The sequence below is a fragment of the Lichenostomus cassidix genome, chromosome 5 (assembly GCF_008360975.1).
Source record: "Lichenostomus cassidix isolate B80296 chromosome 5, HeHo_3.0, whole genome shotgun sequence".
Taxonomy (NCBI): Eukaryota; Metazoa; Chordata; class Aves; order Passeriformes; family Meliphagidae; genus Lichenostomus; species Lichenostomus cassidix.
The window spans coordinates 13,768,496-13,783,976 of NC_139486.1; the positions used below are offsets into that span (position 1 = coordinate 13,768,496).

The following is a 15,481-nucleotide window of genomic DNA, read 5'->3' on the forward strand; positions in this document are numbered from 1 at the left end:
AACATCTGTGTATGTGCTATTTTTATGGAACTCTAGGGTAATTTGAAGTGTATTCTTGTCTTTTCATTATTGCTCTCTAGACTAAACCACGTTTTGAGCTGCACTGTTCCAGTGATGTAATCCATATTCGTACCTGCTCTGATTCGTGTGCTGCACTAATGAATCTCATACAATATATTGCAAGTTATGGTGATTTACATCCACCCACTAAGACAGAGGTTAAACGTGGAGTTAGCAAGCCAAAAATGAAGGTATAGAATGGCAAAATGATAGCAACTTTCTACTTAACTTTCTGCTTCTTGGTAATATATTTTAATTTTAATCCCCATTCTATTTACAATTAATATAAGATTTTCTGCAAAGAAATTAAGGGATTGTATCTAATTTAAAATATATTTTAGAGTTAAAATAATGTATTTTTTTTCTGCTTTAGTAACTAAATATTTTAAAATATTTTGTGCTACTTACTTCTTGTACTTTATTATTATCCAAAGAAGAAAATTCCAGGACATACATGAGCTGTCCAGGTACTCTGGTGATCTAAATACCCTGAACCATTCTGTTCTAACCTACTTTATGAATCATCTAGCTTGGTGTTTCAGATCACTTGACTATTTAACAAGTTAAGGTGTTTTTTGTCACAGTTTAAGAGCTGTGAATCAAGCTGTTCTAGCAAAGTCTTTTTTGACATTTGTTGTCTTTGAGATGTAACTATGTATATTTCCTCTCCTACAGGTAGAAACCTTTAGCCAACCATCTTCCCACGGACCAGGCCTCGCTGAATCAGAGCAGCAGATTTTACGGGATTTGATGAGTGATGCAATGGAAGAAATTGAGACTCAACAGACTGCTTCTGCCATGAAGCAAGAGTCTAATGGTAAGAGTCCTCTGAAGACCTAATTACATATAAGGTACAACTTCTCTGGAAAGAAGTGGCATTGGAGGTTTTGTGTATGTAGAGATGCTGCAATAAGAATGGGAGTGTGTACTTAGGGTGTCTGAAGTCTTCAAACTATGGAACAGATTCTTGCTTTGAATAACAATAATGCAGGAGTGCCTTGGGATTCTAGTCAAATACACATTACTCAGGTACAGAAACAGCAGGGAAGAAATCTGACTCTGTGGGACTCTGTCAAGACCCCAAATTCTGTAGGAATATAAGTTGATAAGAGGGTAAGTTTATATGTCACACTGAGGTATGACATATAAAGGAATCAAAGACCTCTCTTCTGTGTATAAGGGCAGTCCAGGAAGATGGTACAGAGTCACTCGGAGTCACAGAGGAACTTTTAGCTATAAAGAATTTTTTCATTTAGCAGATAGAAAAAGATAGTTGATTTACCACAGGATTATGGACTCTGTATCATGGCTAGAGTGTAATTCAGGTTTCAGTTTGATAAGGATTTTTTACTGCAAATAGATTTCTAATCCATTACTTTTTCCATGATGTCTGGTCTTTTTTTCTGTGGGGTAAGGTGAGCAGTCACTGTAGTGACTGAAAGTGTTTGAAGCTGGGGTCTTACTACCAGAATGAGAAACTTGATAATTGTATTTTATTTGTAGTAGGAATAGATTCAGGATATAATAAGGAAATTTCCTTGATACAATTGCAGTAACAAACATTAGTTAGCTCTTACTTAATTTTCCATATTTTGAAAGGAATTTTCCACTGAAATATGTTTTTTCTCCACTTTGCTTCAATTTCCAGGATTTTTGGATGACAGATCTCAAACTCAGGAGCCATCTTGCTCAGATCTCTTCCTGTTTCCAGATGAAAGTGGAAATATCTCACAGGAGCCAAGTCCCACTTATTCTTCATTTACTCATCACCTGATAAATGAGGCCATGGGAGATGTTCCAGCAGAAAGTGATGATTTCTGCATTCTTTTTGCACCTAAAGTTGCTGTTGCTGTAAGATCCTTTGAATATTACTAAAAAATAGTCCATATACAAACTGCATTAGAGAAAAGCCTATGTGAAACCTGGACAAATTAGATTTTATAGATTTCCATGATTGCTTAGTGATGTTTTTGGCAGTGGCAGAGTAGCAGCAAAATAATTTTTCTGTTTGAAGGGAATTCATGCATTGTTACTGTTAAGAATGAGTGCAAGTATTTTCAAATAGATATGATTTTTCTATATCTCAGCACTATGTAATTGTTCTCTGATCTGAATGTTATATTGAACTGTATTGGCAGTTTTCCTACATTTTAGTCATGTTTAATCATTGCCATTTTGACTTAAAATAATGGCATAGTCAGGGAAAAAATGTGTTAAGCAAAAGCCAGCATTCATCAAAACACCAGCTTTGCACATCTTCTAATCTTTTGTTCATTTCTGTCATAATCTAAGCTCTAATCTAAGGACCTAAGATCCTTGCAAACCTCAGAGAAAAGCTTGTGTGTCACTTTACATCAGTCCTTTACATTATGTTCATAGTATCTCTGGTGGTACGCTTCATAACAGATAGAAGTAGTTCCTGGCTCCATGATTAGAAGTTGTATTTTCTCAGTTATAGTTGAGCTTTTAAGTTTCCAAAAGTGCTAATAGGGTAGCCTGGGGTCTTCTGTGGTTTTCTGTTTGCTTTCAGCTAGTACTTTGGTTTGTGTGTAGTTTGGGTGGGGAAGGTTTTTATTTTGGTTTGGGGTTTTGTTGTTGTTGTTTTTAACTACTTCTCAGCTGCTACTTTATTTTTGTACGCTTTTGTCTTTACTTTGTAAGAAGCATTTCTAAACCAATCATGTGTTGTATAAGCTTTAGAAGACAGTACACAAGTTTTCCTTTTCATAGGAAAGAATTAGAAATCTCAATCAAGAAAACCGATTTCACCTTCTCAATGCTGTATGCTTAATTTTTTTTTAATTAGGAAAAAGAGGAAGAGCCGGTTATAAAAATAATGGTTGATGATGCAATTGTCATAAAGGAAAATCATTTCAGCCAACCTATTAAAAAAACAGATACAAGCAAAGCTCCCCTTCATTTTCCCGTTCCTCTGGTACGCTATGTTGTAAAGGAAATATCACTTATTTGGCACCTTTATGGTGGAAGGGATTTTGGGACTGCACCACCAACTTCGCCAGCTAAAAGTTTCATGTAAGTGCTTGATCTAATTATGGGGACTAGAAAATTTAGAAATACTTAATTTTCTTTTGATTTGCAGTAATCTTACTGCTCAATCTCAAGTCTCTCTTGCTTGCTTCTTGGTTCTCTTCTCACAAGGAATCAATCATAGAATGGTTTGGGTTGGACGGGATCTTGGAGATCATCTAGAATCTTATTCAGTTTAACTCCACACATCAGAGTGCATTTTTCCTGTGTCTTAACCTAGGAAAGCTGGTTTGATTTTGCTCATTTTTTTCTTGGGGGGATGGAGGGATGGATTTTGTTTTAGGGTGATATTAGTAGTCAAATTTTCCTAAAGAGATCAGGACTAAAGGAGCATAAGAATCAGATTTACAGAACGTCATGTAAGCTAAAGAGTAAAATTATTACAGACAAAATTAAGGAAATATTTTATGAATGTTAATTTGGTGGGATACATACACCTAGCATTCTGCTTAAGTGTGCATTACTTGAACAAAAAGAAATTATGTGGTTAACAATAACATTTTTTCTTTTTTTTTAATATCATTAAAATAGTAATGAGGTACATCCCATACATTTAGTTTTAGATTAACAGTGAGATAACTTTGACCTGCAACAGTGTATTTTTCCTTTTTATTTCCCCAGAAGTCCCCATAGTTCTCCTTCCCATACACCAACAAGGCATGGACGGAATACAGCATGCGGGGGAAGAGGAAGAAACCCAGACTTCCTTATGGAAATACAATTAAGCAAGGTGAATGACAGAAACAGCTTCAGCCATGACTCTCCATGTCTGAATGTCTTTACATGTTATACTCCTTTGATAAAACTGAACTCTAATGGAAAAGTTTTATTTCTTTCAACAGTATCTACATCTAAGCAATCACTTTGATGGTGATGAATGTAGAATTTGTTTAACAAAAAATGTTAGTATTAGCATAGTATTTACTTGCTGAATATGCTTGTTTCTAATGATGAAGGATATCAATTACAGTATTTTAAAAAAAAATTTATTATAACTGAGTTTTGCAACTACTGTTCTGTTTTTCTCTCTTCAGTTCCATTCTGAATAGATACACCTGTTTTGAAATTGTGTTCTAACAAAATAAGCAGGGTGTAGACCTGTTGAGAACACTCAGTGTATCAGTTTGATGACTGGATATGAAATAACATCTACTTATGTCAGAGTATTGTTCCTGTGTTTCCCCTAACATATTTAGCACCCTTCAGGCATAAGTATCTTACTGCTGTTTTTAAGGCTGTGCTTAGCTCTAACAGAGGAACTAGATGCATTTTTTTCTGGTGAATAATATTGGCAAGGAGTTAAACAATTTTCATGTTAAATGGATTGATAGCAGAATCTTTTTAAACTAAGATTTTGTCAAACATTTCCATAAACACGAAAGACACTGCATAAAAATAAAGGCCTTTTATAGTCCATGTGAATTTCTAAAACTTAAAACTCATCCCATTAGCTCTTCAAGCTTGCTAGAAATATGTGATCCTTAAGGTAGCCTTTTCAAGAAAAAACAAGACATTGCGATAAAAAAGGGGGGAAAAGGAAGCATTTAATATTCCACCTGGAAAACTCTGTATGTAGAATTATCGCCATCTCTTAGTTTGCAGATGTTTAATGAGTTGTTGTTAGCACTGAGGCATAATAGCTTTTCTCCCCTGCTTGTACTCCTAGCTTGGTACAAGGCTTAATAATAACATTTAAAGAAATGAAGGAGAAAAAAGTGTCACCGAGGGTGTTTCTTTGAGCTCGGTGCTGGGCCGGCAGAGGCCGCTGCCGCACTCGCTGTGTGTGCTCGGCGGCATTCCACTGCTAGCCGGGATGCAGCGGGATCTGGGGGGACAGGAGAGGGTTTGTAGGTCACCACAGCTTGAAATGAGAGCTGCATCAAGGGGTGACCAAACAAAGACAACTTAGAATTTAAGAAAAATCCTGAACTAGAATTTATATGGACTAAAGTAAGCAAGACAAAGGAAACAAGACTGCAGGAAGACACTTCATAAGCCAGTTGGTAGGGAAGAAACATTATTTCCTTAAGTGGTAGAGAGTGCAGGATTCAAGAACTGCAAGATTGCCTGGTACAAGCTTCACCATGGAGAGAGAAAGATGTCAGGATCTGGAGGAAAAAGCTGCGTCAATGTTTAAAAAAGTGAAGTTCATTCCTTATCTTATATGGACTCTTTGTTTTGGCTTGAATTTGCATGCTAAAATATGAACATGTACACAGCTAGGAATTGGACAATTTCTACTGCTAGATGCATAAAAACCTTAGTAGTGTTCAGAAATCTTAATATTATTTCTGTAAATTTAAAATAGTAGACAGCTTTAAAAGTTCCGGTGTGTAGTGGGGTTTCCTGGGTTTTTTGTTTATTTTTTACAAGAAGTATTCTGATGTTAAATGTTGTTCTTCAATGAAACTGATTATGCTGGTTTTCTTTCCTTTTTAAAAGGTGAAATTCCAGCATGAGGTGTATCCTCCAGGTGGTGCAGAAGGTGAATCCTGTCTGTTGGAGCAGCCAGTGTCACGACAAGTTTTTATTGTTCAAGACCTGGAGATTAGAGATCGCTTAGCAACATCACAAATGAATAAATTTCTCTATCTCTACTGCAGTAAGGAGATGCCCAGAAAAGCACATTCAAACATGGTACAGCTATGACAGATATTAATTCATTACAACTACAGTGATAGAACTATCATTGTGGGGGCTATGTACACTTCTTAATCTTGTAGAAGCAGAAACATGAGTTTGTGGAAACTGAAGTAATATAATTTGTTGATAGTTATTTCCTTGACTCTTTGTGGATATTAAAACTAATTCAAAAGTCAGTTTGAATGTTAGCGTGTCAGGTATTAATGGGTTTGAGATTGTGAAAGCTACCAAAATAGTCCTGCACATCAACTTTTTAACTGACAGTTTGGTTTTAAACAAATATCTGCTGGTATCTGTGGTGAGGCTTTTCACTAAATATGCAGATTTGTGTTTTTATAGTATACAGTAGTCTTACTGGTTCTATAAAGGATTAATTTTGCAGGGTGTTTCTTTTAACTCTTTTTTCATAACATTCAGAGTAAGTTTTTATTCAATACTGTAATTGCTAAATGGAATCATATTACTACTGAGGTTTTGCATAAGTGTTTTTTCTAGCTGGTGTTCTGAGATTTAATAATGGCGAATGTTAATACTTTTATTTATCTTGTTGGTTTTTTTCAGTTAACAGTTAAAGCTTTACATGTCCGTCCAGAGTCTGGCAGATCCCCACAGGAGTGTTGTTTACGTGTTTCACTAATGCCACTTCGCCTCAATATTGACCAGGTTGGTTCTGCCAGTGCCAAAAATGATTTTTTTCTTTTTAAATTTAATAATACCTGCGGTTTCTTTTAACCAGATACTTTTAGCCATCATAAATATTTTATGTTTTACATGTGACTCCTTTTTTATTTAGTCTTTGGATCTCTGTTGTTCCATTTATATCCATGCTAGAACTTGCCTTCTGCTCTAGCTAATACAAAGACTAGATTTTTTTAATTCAGAAACCAAGAATATTTTTAGACAAAGCTATTTTCTCAGTAAGTTTTCCTCCTGAAACTTCTGATAATCTCAAAGAGTTTTTAGTCATGGCTTTTAAAAAGAGCATACTTACTCTTGGATGATCTGGTTTTGTTTGTTCATGAAATGACTTCATTGTTTTTAATTGAAAAAGGTTAATCATTAATCCAGAAGTGGTTCACAAAGTTTTATTCAAGGGCACTTGACACTCGAGAAATGCTTCTATCTATGCTTTGTCTTGCTATCAACTGCAGTGGTAGGAAGAACAGAAATTCTTGTACTTTCTTTAGCAGGGTTTTGTACAAGGTATTTTTGATATATTCAAGAAACACTTGGGGTTTTTTTCTAAACCAGAAGAGCTATATATGTTTGTCCAGGCAAATATAAAGTGCAGTTATTGCTCTTCATTGAGGCATTTTTTCCTTAATTTGTCATCTTCAGAGAGATACATGGGGTTTGGGTTTCTTAAGAGCATATTTAGGATTTCCATACTACCTTTTCTTTTTTTAAAAACACATTAGAGACCAGGTTTTCATTTTGCTATTAGCAAAATTGAACTCTGTCTAGTTTGCAATAATTTCATGTAGAAAAAAATAGCGTGGAAATACTGCCGTCTAGGGAGGAAAAGCGTTACCTCTTGGTTACTTTTTAGAGTCTTTTACCTTTTGTACCATAAACAAAATTCACCTTTACAACTGCTATGAAAATAACCACGGCTCTTTTGGAAGCACAGGGCTGCATGAAGTCATTTTAGAAATACTTGTTATTACTACATAAGCTGTCATTCTTACCATCTGGAAGTAAAAATGGAAAAGAAAGTCCAGTTGTCATCAATGATAGGATGAATAAGACACCAGTGATGCATCTGTCCAGAAAAAAAACTGGGATGTAATAACTAAGACATTAATACCATAGATACTAATGACTTTTAATGAAGCAGTGATGAGACCTGATTTGTAATGATTTGATTGATTTTGACAATATTAAAGAATATAAACTATATTTAAATATGTTCTACTGCAAATCAGAGGAAAGTTTATAGCCATTAAAATAGCTGGGTTCTGGAACAGTCTCCAAAATGAGAGCAAAAATGATGAAAATAATCCTGAATTTTTAAGACAGAGCTAGATAGATCATGGAATCCTATTATATATGGAGCAGGGTGCAGTGGCTAAGAGGGTCTTCCTGGTTTCTGTCCTAGATTTCGATGTGGTTTCTGCCTATGTTAAAGGATCAAAAAGAAAAAAAAAGTTTTGTTTCATACCTGCATAGAAATAAAGCTGGAATAGTAGATAATGATTTTAGAGAATTGTATCTTTCTATTTATTTTAACCTGATTGTATTTTACTTTTTGTCACTAGGATGCCTTGTTTTTCCTGAAAGACTTTTTCACTAGCCTTTCTACAGAAGTAGAACTCTTAGTTACTCCAGATCCTGAAGGTATATTTCTAAGATAAAATCTAACATAAAAGTACCACTTCTTTCTCCTTTAATTTGTGTATGTGTCTATAAATTCAAATGTGAATCTTGTGTGTACAAAACCTTGTGTTGGGGTTTGAGCACTAACATTAATGGCTGATTTTTCAGAACCCAGAAGCTTTAGGCATTTAAGCTTTTCATTTTATAAATATGAACAAAGGTCTTCAACACCTGGAATCTTAATTCTATGAAAGTTTTAACCAAAATTGGAGCATATTTAATAAGAACTTCTGGAAAAATTGAGGACTGTCTGTATAGCATTGGAAATTATTATTAATAAAACAAAGACATTGTGCTGCTTATTTATAAAATTGATCTCTGTCTTAGACAGCTTCAAGCTATCAGACAAACATACTGTTTTATGCAAGAGATATTAAACAATGTATATATGCAGTTGAAGCAGTAGTTCTAATCAATTACACTATCTGATGTAGTTCTAATCAATTACACTATATTACAATATTTACTGCAAAAGCAGTAAATATTGGAAAGCAAATTTCCACTATTAACTATATTTGGGCATTTCATAGCTATACTTTACCAGTTTCTGTTGAGATGTCATGCTGAAATGCATAGGTGATGCAGCACTGGGCCATACTGCCATTAGGACCAGATGATTATTTATGCTGATGCACAAACCTCAATTTAAGCTGCATGTAATAGCTTTTATTAGTAACTAAGAGATTCTAAATATTGTTCTGCTACTAATTTGTACTAATGAGCATTAGAACTTACTAAAAACACAGTAACTGTGTAAATACAATCTTTCTGTAATCACTGTGAAAAATATGAGTCACTTTACTGTGCTTAACTTCCTTTCTTAGTTAAAAAGTCTCCTGGTGCTGAAGTTACATGTAGTTTGCCCAGGCATGTCAGCAGCCTTAAGGAACCAAGTCCAGTCATTTCTTTTGCATCACATAAGCAAGCAAATGAAAATGGCAGCATTGATTCTATGGATGTGGTTAATGGAGATGATGATAATTTCTCACAAGAAACGACATCATACAGCGATCAACCAGTATTTTTCAGGTAAACTTTTGTTGCAAAATTTCCAGTGACACATAGCTATTCTACTGAATGTTTTAAGAAAGTGTGGTGATGAACTATTCAAACCTTAGGGCAAGGTGCACTTTTTTGTTTGTTTATTGCCTGGTTGTGGAAAGCAGATATATTTGTTTCTATCACTGGAAACTCACTAGTGATTATTAGTAACTTTTGCACAGTACTGTGCACAAGGACATAAAATTTAATTAATGTCCTGCCACATACAAAACCAGTAATGAGATGTTTTATAAATGCATAAAAAGCAGTGTTTGTACTCTTATGTCTAACTATAAATCAGATCTAATGTAACCAGAGATGAGAGTATATAAAGGAAAAAGGATATAATGATATCATGGAAGAGGTGTATGAAATTAAAATATCACAAGAGAAACTCTAACGTAACGCTGGCTGAGGAAGTGACTATGAAAATTGTAGCTTGTTATGCAGAAGTTTTTCATGTGTCTTCATATCATAAGTGCCTCTAACAATAGATGTGTGCTTTGGTAAGCAGTGCAGAGCTAAACTGTAATAGCATGACTGTGGTTCTATTTCACCACATACATTACCACCACAATTTTTTATCAAGTTCCAGTTGCAGGACTAAATTTTGCCCACAGAACCATAATTTTGTGGGGTTTTGTTTGTTTGTTTGTTTAACTGAAAATTGTGTGAAGATGCTCACTTGCAGGATTAGTAGCACATATGCAGGACTGTTAAATTTATTACAAATGCTAATCTGAACTGGATGTGAATAAACCAAGAGAAGCTGAATTTGCCACTGTATTTTATATGTTTATTCTGAAGTACTAACACAGTAACTAAAGGGTTGGCTTACAGAAAAGAGTATGACATCCAGTTCCAGGAGGATGAGAAGCCATGAGTTTCTTTTTGGAAGGATGATTTTATTTCCTTTTCATGTTTCTCACTATAATATTTTCTTTGTATGTCCCAGAGAATTTCGCTTTACATCAGAAGTTCCAATACGGCTTGATTACCATGGCAAGCATGTATCAATGGATCAGGTTTGTGCATAATGCTGATGCTATAGAAGAAAAATTTGATATTGTTTTTGCTTTACCCTCCCCTCTCCCCATGAATGGAGCTATGTTATGCTCCCTGCCTGTTAATTATGTGATCATGACAAATATAGAACACTTTTCTTTTCCCCTTAGTTTCAGTAAAGCTTAACCTTGCTTCACTCTTTATTGGAAAACTAGGGGGTGTATCCCCCACATGTGATTAACCCAGGATGGAATTTGAATGTCACATTTATGAGCTCAATAATTGGCTTGAAATCACTCACATATAGCTGCAGTGCCCCTCAAATGATACCACAGTCTGACGCCAGAATCATGTATTTTATTTTTTCCTCATTAATGCCAGGATAAAGTTATTTCTCTTAATATACAAAAAACCAGGATACTGTTTTTTCTCCTTGTTTCCTTTCCTTGCAGTCTGGTAACATATCGGCCTCAGTGGCAATTGCAAAATCTATTACAGATGAAAAAAAAGCTCATGGTTCCTGTTAAAATATGGATTCTTTATCATGCTGAGTTTAGAAGCAGGCATCAAAAAATCCAGTTTGCACAAGGTTTTGTCACTACTTTGTCATAGCAGATCAGTAAGAAAATATGGGAAAGGGAAAGCCGCAACTTCTTGAATTTGCCCGGCTGTCAGAAATTGAATCATGAAATATGGTAGCTTTAGAATGCCTGGAACACACTAAAGCTAGAGCTATGTTTACATAATTTATTATAGCTTATTATTTCTGAGGAAGCCCTCTTGCATCCAGATGCTTTTCTTAGAGTAGCAGGTTAAGCCAAATTTCATTTTTTGCAAGTTTCGATGTAACATGATTCATAGCACTGTAATGAGTAGCATTTGGAGGACTGGGGGAGAATGTTTAGACAGAATACCTGTAAGTAAGAGTTGAGATGATGAAATTATTTCTCATAGGTTGTACAGGTTGAGTAAATTATATGGTAACAAAATATTTCCCTTACAGGGAACACTAGCTGGGATTCTCATTGGGCTTGCTCAGTTGAACTGCTCAGAATTAAAGCTGAAGAGACTTTGTTACAGACATGGGTAAGTTTATCAAAATGTAGATCAACAGTGCTATTGCAAATTAAACAATGTTATGGGAAATAAGTGAACATAGCAAATACAAAGCTAGGTTTCTGTTAGCATGCCCTTCTAAAATCCAAAATGCTTTTTGACTTCACAACTATTTCTTGATTCTAGGTTTTTTTTCAAAAATATATATAATTCAAGAAGAACTTTTAATTCAGAACAGTATTTAATATCTGTGCTAGTCTTGGTGATAAATGTTTAATTTTAGTTTTATGTTCACTTCCTATGGAGCTGGATGTGATTATATAGTTTTGAATTTGTTTTGTGAAGCATATACACTTAAAATGCTTGGCCTGGCCAACAGCAATGAAAGACAACACTTGAAAAAGCTTTCCCTTTGTTTAAATGACATCTTTTATTTCAATGAATAATGAATGCATTTATATTATTAGGAATTGTTTGTTTAAAAAAATTAATAATTTTATTTACTTTAGTTTATTAGGTGTGGACAAATTATTCTCCTATGCCATCAGTGAATGGCTCAATGATATAAAGAAAAACCAACTACCAGGAATTTTGGGAGGAGTAGGGCCCATGCATTCACTTGTGCAGTTAGGTAAGTTAATTCTTATTTCAATTCAGCTACATATGAATGTGTTTGTTTAAAAACCAAACAACACCTCTCCCCCTTTAAAAAGATACCACAAACGCTATTGACTCTTGTTTTCACTTCCTTTCAAGGCATTCTGCTTATCTAAGAGAGATTTCTGACATGGTGTTGTATCTTCATTTTCAGTGCAAGGTCTGAAAGACCTGGTGTGGTTGCCAATAGAGCAATACCGCAAGGATGGTCGTATTGTCAGAGGCTTCCAAAGAGGGGCAGCTTCTTTTGGCACCTCCACTGCCATGGCAGCACTGGAGCTAACAAACAGAATGGTTCAGACTATACAGGTATAGAGTATTGCTCCTGAAATTAGATGTAAAATGAGGGGTGTGGCTAGTAAGTGCTCTATATTAAGTTAATACCTTACTACTATAAATTTAAGGTTTGCAGCAGTCTGTGACTGCTGTGGCATCAAATTCAATGGTTAGAAAATTGTGTTAAAATACTGTTGTACACCCAAGCTACTGCTTGTTTCTTAATGTCTTTAATGTATTACAAGGTACAGTTTATTACAAAAATTTTCAGCTTCACTAAATAATCACTGATATTGAGAAGATGAGTTTTTCATGCATGTGTATTAGCCAGTAGTTGATTCTTACCTTTTTTTAAGTGTCAGCTTATCTGTGCTTATGCAAAAAACCCAAAGCAAGCACACAAGACCAACCAAACAAAAAAAAACCCCAAACCAAAACTATTTCTGTACAGCTACTAGATTTAACCCTAAGGTAATCTTGGATTAAAGTGTTAATAAATTTATGTTCCTTAGTAGAAAATATATGAAAATCAAATTTAAAGACACTTTTACCACCTAATTTTTTGAAAACAGTATATGTGCCTAGGCTTGAAGATAGTTAGTCAAAAAAACAGTGGTATTAATCACAAGTGGGATTATATGTGTGCTTGTGTATTTGGAAGCAATACATACCATTGATCAAATGTTTGGTTTCCATCTTGAGCATTTTATGCAGTTTAGAGGATGCCTTTGAAGACACAACAGTTAGGAGGGGAGAAAACTCCACTCAAATGTACAGCATTCATTCTTTCATTATGCAATTAATGTATAAGTAGAGCTGCACATTCCAGCAGTTCTTGTACAAAACTTTAATCTGATGCAAACTAATGTTATTTGTGGGTAAGAATTCTTTTACTTCAATAACAGCACCCCGTTAGTAGTTTAAATTTGTGATCAGGTGCTATAACACTTACATGTTTTGCATTTGCTCCTGATGTGCAGGCAGCTGCAGAAACTGCTTATGACATGGTATCACCAGGGCCTACCTTTATTGAAGCAAAAAAACTCAAACGGTTCCCTCGGCATCGCTTGGCTCATCAGCCGGTCGACCTGCGGGAGGGTGTAGCCAAAGCCTACAGTGTCGTGAAGGAGGTGAGTGCAGAAGGAATTGTTGGTAGCTAAAGGTAAAAATTATTTCCTAAAACGGCAGATAAAATAACAGATGTTAATTTGGGCTGACCAAATGAAGAAGGGGACTTAAGTGTTGAACAAGACTGTTTTCATCAATAATCTCAAAACAACAGGGATCTCGCATGGAAAAAGCAGAAATAAACTAAGATGTTATGCAGATGAGTGTGAATAGAACTTGAGTGCCCTAGAGTTGTGATGGTTTACAATTATTCTGAGTCATGTAAACTTGATTTCCTGTGCCATGTCATCCATCCTTCCTTTTCTGCCTGACACTGTTGCAGTTACTCTTCTATTCTAAATTAGTTACAGTTTAAGCATAATGCTGGATTTAAAAGAAGGGAAAACTTTTTTCTACTGTGACAGTGTATTATAAATTAGAATGGTGAACTGTTTTTATTGTATTCTTGTATTCTACTTTGTTAGTTGCACCTGATATGGTATCTATGAAGTAAGGTCTCAGTTGAGTTTCTAGTGAATTCTGTCATTTTTTTAATAGTTCACAGTACCCCACAGCTTCTTCCCTTATGCACAAGATGTGCCACCAGAAGTTACATGAAATATTTACGTCTCTAAGTTCATAGTAGTGTTATTTTAAGCCTCATTAGAAGAACTAAATCTTATTTATATCAGTGTTGTTTTTTTGCAGTTATAGTACAGATCACCAAGAAATAAAATGCTGAGTGGTTTAAAATTTCCCTTACAACTAGGAGAGGTTGCTTTTTCTTTATCAGTGTAACTATTTCCTTTATTTTCTTAAAGGGCATTACGGACACAGCCCAAACCATCTATGAGACTGCTGCTCGTGAGCACGAGAACAGAGGAGTCACTGGAGCAGTAGGAGGAGTCCTCCGCCAAATCCCACCGACTGTGGTGAAACCTCTCATTGTTGCGACAGAGGCAACCTCAAATGTTCTGGGTGGAATGAGAAACCAGATCAGGCCAGATGTGCGTCAAGAAGAGTCTCAGAAGTGGCGCCTTGGGGAGGATTGAGGTTGTAAATCTGGCTCAGCAGGCAGGTAGCGAGGCTGAAAATGCAGAAGAACATCCTGTTGGCAGCTTTAGATGGAGCTCACTTTGTTTTGTTGTGCTCATCTCAGGAACAAATGAGGTTTTCCAACTGTTATTAGCAAAACATCCAACCAAAAATATTTATGAATTGAAAAGCAAATTGGTACGTGCTTATACTGTATGTTACCAATCCATTTGGTAGATAGTGCCAAACATAGTGAAGCATGCGCTGCCAACTCAGAGACATGCTTGCTCTGTTCCATTTACCATATTTTTCTTGGTAGATTTGACATCTGAACAGTATACAGTATGGTGAAGCTAAGTGGACTTCATAGAGGTTTTCTGAGCATAGTCAAAGAACTGTCTTCAATAAAGGGCTCTGCAGATGCTCTTAACTGACTAAAGGATAAAAGCTTTCATTGTGGACAGGAGACATGAGGCTGTCTAATATGGAAGCAGATAAGATAATACTGTTTTAATGGTCATAAGCATCGCTTTTAGCGTGGCACTTACAGCAAGGACAAGCTTGATAACCATTCAGAGTTTAGATTCAGTGTCAATACACCTACGAACAGAATTTGTTCCTAAATATTAAATACCTACTTTTGTGGGTTTTTGAAGAACCTGAATGTTGCAGAAATGTTCTGTTGTGTTGCACTTTAAAGGATATGGCCTGTATATTGTGCTTTTTTTATAGTGTGAATAAAATGTAATGTGCATTATCCTTTATGTGGTTTAGAAGCTTACGCAAATTATTGAAAAGAGCATCATTTGATGATGATCGTACAGAAAAGTGTCTTAAATTTATTTAAACTCATTATATGTAAAAACTTCTTTGTCTACTGTTACACTAATTACAATGCTAAAAATACATACTCTTCAGGAAAACAATTAATTATAATTGTCGCCAACAGTTCTTTGTAAGAATGAAAAATCATAAGTAAAAGCAAATTATTTCATAATTTCATGGTTAAAAGGCTATACAGACTTTATTTTAGTAATCTAATTGTATTGTTGCAAAGTTGCTGCTCTCACAAGGTATTCTTAATCTAGATTGTGTGTCATCAGTTATTTGACACGTGAGTATTTGGGGTCATTTAATTGATGCTGGGAATGGGTGAGAGGTTTTAAAAAAAGGGCAG

General features: G+C 35.2%; 1 protein-coding gene across 3 annotated transcripts in view; it reads left to right on the forward strand.

The window, feature by feature from the left end:
• ATG2B (autophagy related 2B) overlaps window positions 1–15,061 on the forward strand; it is a 44,735-nt gene extending 29,674 nt beyond the window's left edge. For 2 of the 3 annotated variants that reach the window (XM_085061436.1, XM_085061437.1), the window contains exons 28-42: window positions 81–251; window positions 736–877; window positions 1,709–1,911; window positions 2,867–3,093; window positions 3,730–3,838; window positions 5,551–5,745; window positions 6,313–6,414; window positions 8,010–8,088; window positions 8,952–9,156; window positions 10,124–10,193; window positions 11,177–11,259; window positions 11,739–11,860; window positions 12,041–12,195; window positions 13,143–13,292; window positions 14,091–15,061. In XM_085061436.1, coding sequence (XP_084917562.1) covers window positions 81–251; window positions 736–877; window positions 1,709–1,911; window positions 2,867–3,093; window positions 3,730–3,838; window positions 5,551–5,745; window positions 6,313–6,414; window positions 8,010–8,088; window positions 8,952–9,156; window positions 10,124–10,193; window positions 11,177–11,259; window positions 11,739–11,860; window positions 12,041–12,195; window positions 13,143–13,292; window positions 14,091–14,321 — 2,244 coding nt within the window. In that variant the 3' untranslated portion in view covers window positions 14,322–15,061. The remainder of the gene's footprint in view (window positions 1–80; window positions 252–735; window positions 878–1,708; window positions 1,912–2,866; window positions 3,094–3,729; window positions 3,839–5,550; window positions 5,746–6,312; window positions 6,415–8,009; window positions 8,089–8,951; window positions 9,157–10,123; window positions 10,194–11,176; window positions 11,260–11,738; window positions 11,861–12,040; window positions 12,196–13,142; window positions 13,293–14,090) is intronic. The other variant, XM_085061438.1, reaches the window with a different exon arrangement.
• The last annotated feature ends 420 nt before the right edge of the window (window positions 15,062–15,481 follow it).